Below are 8757 nucleotides of genomic sequence, written 5' to 3' on the forward strand. Positions count from 1 at the left end.
CGAAATCAAAGCACAAGCGAAAACCGGATGCGCAGGTGAAGTCTCAGTAATAGGGGTACTCGCAATTTACATATGTATCCACCAGCCTAGCATATACGCGAAGCAGTCCTTAGAGTGTATCCCCCGTACGAGACGAACGATGTACGTTCTATCTATCCCTCATTCTTTTTTTCTTCTTTGTCCCATCTCTCTCTTTTCCGCCTTTACAAGGTTCCTCCGTTTCTTTTTTTAACCTTTTACTCGTATTATCTACCTAAGAAGTACATCGGTTACAAGCAGCACGCAATGCGACACGATCCATGCTCGTATTATTTCGAAATTCGACCGTCAAACGCGAGCTTCTTTCGATTCGGTGCCACTTTTAGCTCTAATCGGTATTCGCCGATTCAGTGGACTTATGCCCATTTCCATCAATGCAGATTAACTTTAATCTCGGTTCAACTTTTATTGACTATTCTTCATCTTTTTCTAGTTCTAAAGATTAGAAAAAGACAAAGAGTAAATTGAACCGAGATTAAAGTTAATCTATGTTGGTAGAAATGAGCATCAGACATTTTCTTCAACTACATTGTGAAAAATGATTTATAACAAATGTTTTTCATATTATATAATTTTAAGTTACATAGTTTTATTCCTCGGATTTTGATTTTCAAATTGAAAAAAAAATAATTCATATAGCGGAAGTTTCTTCTTGCGAATCCTCAAGGCTCCATCAAGATGAAATTATGTATTCTAAGTATTATTATGTCAGTTTTGCTCGAAATGCTTTAATGAGAGAACGATATTACATCGAACATTTTATTCGATTATTTGCGGCATTACGTATACACGTCGATTATCAATTATAAGTTATTATTATTACAAGCTTCATTTAGCAGGCAGTTTAGAGAGAAATCCCTCGAATAAGGATATGATAGAAAGAAAGTTGCAAGATTTATTTCAAATTTCAGAAATAAATAATCGTGATAAACTTGGACATGACATTACTACGAAGTATAAAATTATGACAAGAACTCGCTATATGTAATTTTAGTGATAATTAATTTAAATTTTTTTATTTACAATTAAAAATTAGACTTAGCGAAATTATAATAATTTCAATCTCTAAAGGAAACAAAAATTTATTGGAATCTCGATGATTATAATTAATTCACCTATAAGCTCGTAAACGTAAAAATTTATTGCTAACGTTGAATCATAAAAATTTAACAAGTCGCAAAGAAAAATATTCGAAAAATAGTTTCATGCTGCACGTGATCAATAAATACTATTAATAGCAAAGAGAAAATTCATAGTGAAACGTGCACGGGATGATAATAAACAAGATGAAGATTGCACAAACAAGAAGAATATAGCAACGCGCTCACGGCGCGGTATTTCATCACCGTGAAATCTATGTTTGCATTTCGCCGGGAATGAAGTTTTCGTCCAGATGATCGCGCATAAATTCATTGTCTAGACGATGCAGGTATGCCAGACGCAGAATTGCGGCTATGGAATCGACTACCACATTCACGCGCCTGAGATTTTTCCGCGCAAAAACCCATGTATATATGCACATACGTCGGTGGTGCAATGAATGATCAGATCTTTGGTCCGTTCGTGCCTATACAAACAGCCGCTGAGGAAAATATTTGCACAGGATAACTCAGGTCCTCATTATCGGGGTGGCTGGTCTTTCTCTCTCAGGGACAACGGTTGTCCAGGTGTGCGAAGAGGAACGTAGAAGGAACACGTAGGTAAAACGAGGATGAGAAAGAGGAAGAAAGAGAGAAAGGGTGGAAGGAGGGAGATTGATTCGACATGCATAAATTAGAGAGGATGAGCCTTTATTCTATAGCGCGACTCACGGGATCGGGATCGGGATTGGAATTGGGATGCACGAGAGAGGAGAGTATAAATTGATGACTGCAGGCAACAGGCAGGGGTTTATAATAATTAATCTTCGTACATGTATACGTATTTACGATGTAACCCTCCCCTCCCCCTCGTCCTTCGTCGCCCGTCTCCTCGTCATCTGCTCCGACCCGGTGGCAATGCGCGATTTCTTTCTCGATCCGCGATTAAGTTTATCCCTGACGTGCGCAGACAGGTGATGCGCGTATTGCAAAAAAAGGCAAGCGTCAAAATGTAAATTTGGAAGTAAAAACCATGCAATGAATAAAATTCTGTAGCTTGGATTTAAAAAACTATATTCGTACGCGCCATGTTAGAACCATAAAGTACACTGAAAGAAAAGATTGGCTGCTGTAGCAAATTAGATGGTAAAATATGGCATAGCATTTTTTAATTGGCTGCAACAGCCAACTGTTGATTGCAGCAACCAATTTTTGGTTGCGTTAGCCTATTTGCAATGAATTAAAAATACTTTGCCATATCAAAATACTTCAGCCAATCTTTTTCTTCAGTGTAGGAATAGAAATTTAAGAATTCTTTCTTTTGCCATTTCAATATTCGTAAAAAGTAAGTGAAATCAGCCTGATTTGCCATATGACGCTTGAATTTTTATATTGAAACGCACGCTCAAGTACGTCGCACTTTTGTAAATCTTGTCGTCATTGATCGTCAATGATCGCAAGCAGCCGGAAGGTATTACTTCGGCGGAAAGTAACGACTGATGACAAATATCCAGGTGGCTAAGCACAGAGTCGAAAGCGCGTACGCGTTCTCTCTCCTTTTCTCTCGCGCATGCATGGTGCGATTAGATATCACGATGTACGCGACGGCAATAAATTATCGGCATAACCATCCGCCGATGCGCGATGCACTTCCACCGTTGGTGGTCATTGCTAAATTGAAGAATCATCAGTGCGGCTTATGCACCGCGATTATCGCTAATTGATAAATTCGATGGGTCCGTTGTAATTTATTACATTCAACCGGAGCCGGTTATTTCTAACTGTTATCCTGCGGCACATTCATTACCACAGCCTTCGGGGGAAATCTTTTTCTATTCTTTTTTTATGCGACACGTTGCAGTGTCACTTATAGTCGTCGCCAACAGCAAAAGAGAGAATTGACTGCTCGATGAAAATTGTCGGCTGTAGATATATACTTCCTTTTCTTGAGATGGGTTTATAGAACATGTTGTTCAAGCGACATTGAAAGCATGAGTCCTTATATCTTTACTGAGGAGAGACAGTTAATTATTACACCTTCTATTAACTCACGCTAATTATATTTTACGTCGTATACCGAACATAGTAATTTTGATAGACTTGTAAGTGATAATGCGTACAACTTAAACATCATAGTAATTAAATATCTATGCAATTATTATGAGATAATGCTCCGTGAGATAATTGTCCGCAGTCGAATACTTGTGGTTTCAGTAATTAAACGAATTTTTACTTAATTACAGGCGACGCAGTCGCAGCGAGGAGGATACCAACGGTACCGTCAGCGACGACGCACAGCAGCAGCAACAGCAGCAGCAACAAAGTTACGTATCTGGGCAACGTGAACCGGAAGAAGAGGAGGAATTGGGAGCGGAGGAGGCGGCGGCGCAAACCCTGCAAAGCGGCGCCGAAGGCGCCGATCCGGAAGTCCATAAGAGGGTTGCCGCGGTGCAGGTGCAGGTTCAGGGTATGGAGGGTGATTGGCGCGCCTACTGTGAGCATCCGCTCTCCGTAGCGACCGCGGCCATGCTAAACCTTCAGCAGCAGCATCAGTCGGCGGTAGCTAACCACAATGATGATCCTGCCGCGTCCTATGTCTATGAATACTACAAATTGCCCGAGAAAACGGCGGATGTCAAACTACCGCCCACCCATGAACTCTGGTCGACGTAAGTGTTGTTGATTTTGTTATCATAAAATTTAGTATGACTCGAAATGCGGAAACGTATAATATACTATTAAGCGATACAGAGAAGATTTTGAGATGTTTTTCACACAACTTTTCGGAATCATACATTTTTAGTTATGTATACTCTCTAAATCTTTTGAAGTGGAATCTCACTCTAAAGAGTAAAAATTGAACCAGCCTTGAAAAAGAGTGGCTCAATTTTCAATCTTTAATGAGAGAGATTTATTCTAAAAGTTTTGAAGAGTTGATCATCAGTATCTTCAAATTCTCATTTACTTCTTGAAACAAAAATATCTTTTCATTTTTCATAATACCGACTGTTTAATTCTAAAGTAAAATTTTGTCATGTGAATTTTATCTCCGATAAAAATCAACTAAAGACAACGGCCGCTATTATGCACGCTTTATGCAACATTCTCTTGCTACTTTGAAGTTTCGCGGATATCTCGTTATTTCAGATTCTCATCCGCACGTGTAAGCTTCGTAATCATACGCGAGGCGAAGGAAAGAAACACGATTTTCCACGGCTCGATCCACGGAATATAATCACGCTCATGCGAATGCAGGAAGATTTTATACGCTTCTCGCGCATTTAAATAATTCAGGAATATTCGCGTTCTCCAGACTTTCCGTTAAGATTAACTGGAACTTTTGCAGAGTCTGGGACAGAAACAATTTCCTTAAAAATAACTTTTAAATTGAAATTGATTTTTACTTTTAGATCATATAATAATAATCTGAAGCTATAGATATAAACACTTCTAACAAATGAAGTCTGAATAAGATTGAAAGACTTATACATTATAAGATAAGATAAATCTTTGCAATACTTAATCTTAAAATAATGCTATAATAACAATTTATTTTTTAAAATTAAATTATCTCTTGCGTTTTACCTGTGTATTTATGTAACTTTTTTATACAATTATTTCTCTCTCTCTCTCTCTCTCTCTCTCTCTCTCTCTCTCTCTCTTTCGTCCATGTTATAATAATTTATATAAAAGAGGAACTGAGAGGATAATTATTTTTCTCAATGTTTTCGAAAGTGCATAGCCTTGGTAGAGCAATCTGCAAAAGTACCTTTCGCGCCGCTCTTGCATGTAACGCACGTAATTTTATGCACTTGCGTGGCTCTTCTTCGCTTGATGCACTTAATTTAGAAGTACGCTGGCAGCGCGCGTGCACGTGGCTGCGGCTCGTATACCGCGTATACGAGTGGCTCATCCATAAAGACGTGCGTGTGCGTGACGGCTATACGTACCGGGTGTATCGGGAGGACTCGATTAGCGTAGATCCGCAGATAGTCCCGCGTGGCGCGTCCCGATGTTACAGCGAACACTCTTAGCGCGTTATTAGCTATTCGTGTTTCGCCGTATCTCGATTAATAGCCTCGGCCACGTAATTGAGCGCTCGCGGTGAGCATAATTCGTTACCGCGACCGATTGCGCGGAACAATCGCGTGTAAAATCGACTAGCGCAGAGAGACGTTTGACGCGTTAATTAGGTGATTCGCGTTCTACCAAACGTACATATATTTCTGTTATCTTAATTGCGAGATAAATGCAGAGAAGGGCTATGCATCAGTCCGATATACTGATAATACATTTAACTTGTTTTCTCTTTGAATATATTATTAAATGATAAATGAAATTCTTGTTAATTCTTGTTCGCACGAATATTAGCTTTTATATTAATACTATCATTTCTAATGTTAATACAAATGTAAAATTGTAAAATTATTTATATCGCAAGAAAGAGCTTTAATAAAATGATCCGAATTTTTCACGCGAGGCCCATTTATGTAGAGTATTACATTTACGAAGTTTGAGGAAATAGCAATCAGAATTCTCTCTTCAAGAGTTTATCGATATTCCATAAATCTCTCGTACTTAAATGAGTACACAGCGTGCCGTCGATAAATAGCCTTTCTCTCTTTTTCTCTCACTCTCACTTTTTCTCCTTTTCTTTGCTTATATAGAGAACCGCGAACGTTCCCGATTCTACATTACTCTCTTCTATTACTTGGAAGCAATTTAGTGGAGTTTAGTTGGGTAGATATATTACTCTCCAGTCAAGCCTATTTATATCTCGCGTTCGAGTCTTCCGGTCCATTTGCTCAGTTTGCAAACTGCACCATCGCATCGGCGTTCTACGCCTTGCGTAAGAAGGAGAGAAAGAGAGAAAAGGAAAGATATTCTCCCTTGTTCTCGATTCGTGATAGGGGTCTCTCTCCTTATATTTTGGGTTCGGTTGACTCACGGAGGATGCGGAGGACCCTTACCCCTTGCACCGTGGAATCCGGGAGACGCAGGCGGGTAAAGGACTTTCTCTCTCTCTCTCTCTCTCTCTCTCTCTCTCTCTCTCATCCCTCGGGGGACTCGCGCGGGCCCTACTTTTGATTTATATCGGCCGCTTAGCATATTTTGTAATTTACTGTTGAGAATCCTCAACGTACGAATCACGTCAGATACGAGGGCATAGCTAAGGAGAACGTGGTGGTGCGGCGAAACGCGGCAGCGAGAGCGACTATGGTGCGGCATCAAGAGCATCACCAACAGCAGTTTCTGTTACCGACCTCGCCGTGGGGAGATGCCGCCCTAATCTTCCCTCGCATCTTCTACTTTCGCCCCCTTCGCTGCCCTCTCTCCGTGCCTCTCTCTCTTTCTCATCTCTCTCGCGTCATATCATCCTATCTGCTTCTCTTACCCCCGTTCTCTCACCCCGCTGAGAGATGATAGCATCTCGACAATTTGTACGGCGGTAGATCGTTAAAACTCCTCTCTTACTCTCAAGTCGCATCGCTACGGAGAAAGAACGAGCCGGCGAGAACTAGCGAGGGCACGACTTTAATCCAATTTCATTGTGTCGCATTCGCTGAAGGGATCAGACGCTTCTTTGCTTGCGACTGTAAAAATAAAGGAAAAAAAATGAAATGGTTGACATGAACATGATTCAGAGGAAATGTATATCTCATCGTGGAGAATGTAGAATGAATTCGCGCGTAAACTGATTTACTTATTTTCATTATATCGTAAGTACAATCGAGATGTAAATCGTTGATGCATCTTTTTAGTGTCTTGAAATATGTGCCAAAGATGTGCTGCGATTTTCCCACGATTTTTCGAAACAAGACGAATTTGTATACAATAAAAGTTCAAACATCCTTTGTTTTCTCGAAACTTACATTAAATAGGCTTTAAATAAGACAAGCTTATTTATTATGATCGGAGAAATGTTGTAATGATGTTTTTACGATAATGATTCATGATTTTACGATGACAGTAACTAATAACGAGTAAGTAAAGTAAGTCTCTAAATCAGAGTCTCAGTAAATTGTATCTCATCAGTTATTCGTAATTAAATTAGAAATTCAATAACTAAGAGACTAAACTTTTAGGAATAAGATAACTTTAGCAATTTCACGTATCTTGCTTTCAAGCCGAGTTTGGTTCTCTAAAAATACAATACTAAATTTATGATATTAATCCTAGAATATAACATTTAACTTTTTCGACACGAGCAGCAATGTGGATTCCTTCGAGTGCACTAAATAACTAAATTATAACGTTATCGTGCCCAACATAAGGTTCAGAAAAATATGCGGAACTCGACGCGCTCACGCCGAGAGACGGCCATGTCGTAATTCGAATAATAGACTTGCTGCGAAGCTAAGCACCGAGAATATTCTGTTCTGTTCAATTAACTATATTGTTGTAACCGCATAAGGATACCATTAGATGTCTGCGGATTTTTAAATGTTCAATTCATAGAAGCAGGGCCGCATCTATTATAAAATCAATGAAATCCGTTTTGATTTATTAATGTAGAAATGTTACTCGTTCCTTTCTTCAGGCCACTTTCCTGGCACATTTCTTATCCAGCTATATCATTATCCAAATGTGAGATTATCATGGCGTGTTCTTTTACGAGAACTTGTCGCAACTTTCATGAGGCTCAATTCTTAAGAGTGTCAGAAGTATACAAAGCCGAGTCTGCAGAGGAGGCGGATTGCTCGCTAGGACTCTTACGGAGTCTAAAGAACTTAAGGTTCGCCACGGGGTTGTAGAATGATGGCGCAAAGCCATCGAGAATCGGCGTACAGTTTCACAGCAAGCCGCCGCCATAAAAGACGGTCTCCCGGTACTCCGCGAGATCACCGCCTTAATCTTAACGTCCGCGGGCATAAGCGACATAACCGCGATATCCGCCTTCCAAACGCGGAGAACGGTCGCGGTGCAAAGCCGCGGGGTAAAGCGAGAAATAAGGAGATACTCGCCATGTGCAACTCTCGCATCTGATAACATTGATTCAATTAACGAATGAAGACGCCTCTTGGACGTAAATGATGATGGCAATCAAAATGTGAAAAAAATATCTGATGAGAGACATAGATACCGCCGAAGGGAAGCGCGAACGGTTGCACTTATACTCTTTATCTAAATTCATTGGAATCATAAAGACTTGAGCTCTAGATAAGCGTTAATTTAATTGAAACTTAAAAATAACAGACACAGTTTTTTTATAGGGTTATCACAAATTCCTCATCTTAAAATATCATAACTTCTCCAGATAAAATTTCATGATTGTCCCTGATGCTTTAAATAATATTTTGAAATTTATTGTATTTTCGTTGTAATTTGAAAACAAATAAAGATTTTGTTGATTGAGCAATTTAACAAAACACACTATATAAATTATTATTAATGTTGGTGACACTACTTGCATTTAATTGTTAAATTGATAGTATTCCAAAACTACAAAGGTGTGATGTGCGCACTTTTTTAAAGCTAAGAATTTTAATTTTTAAAGAATGTTGTAAAACTGACTTTTTCATGATTTTCTTGTTTTCAATTTCCTCGATTCATTTTTTCTGATTTCCTTGATTTACAATTTTGTAAATTTACTGTTTTAATAAGTATTAATAATATAAATTTAAATATAAAAATATAT

General features: G+C 39.0%; 1 protein-coding gene across 1 annotated transcript in view; it reads left to right on the forward strand.

The window, feature by feature from the left end:
* The first annotated feature begins 3475 nt into the window (after positions 1-3475).
* The window catches only part of LOC108686986 (protein grainyhead), a 32035-nt gene continuing 26753 nt past the window's right edge, over positions 3476-8757 (forward strand). The window contains exon 1 of the mRNA XM_018192528.1: positions 3476-3787. Within this exon, the coding sequence (XP_018048017.1) occupies positions 3588-3787 (200 nt within the window). The 5' untranslated portion in view covers positions 3476-3587. The remainder of the gene's footprint in view (positions 3788-8757) is intronic.

The sequence above is a fragment of the Atta colombica genome, unplaced genomic scaffold (assembly GCF_001594045.1).
Source record: "Atta colombica isolate Treedump-2 unplaced genomic scaffold, Acol1.0 scaffold198, whole genome shotgun sequence".
Classification (NCBI taxonomy): Eukaryota; Metazoa; Arthropoda; class Insecta; order Hymenoptera; family Formicidae; genus Atta; species Atta colombica.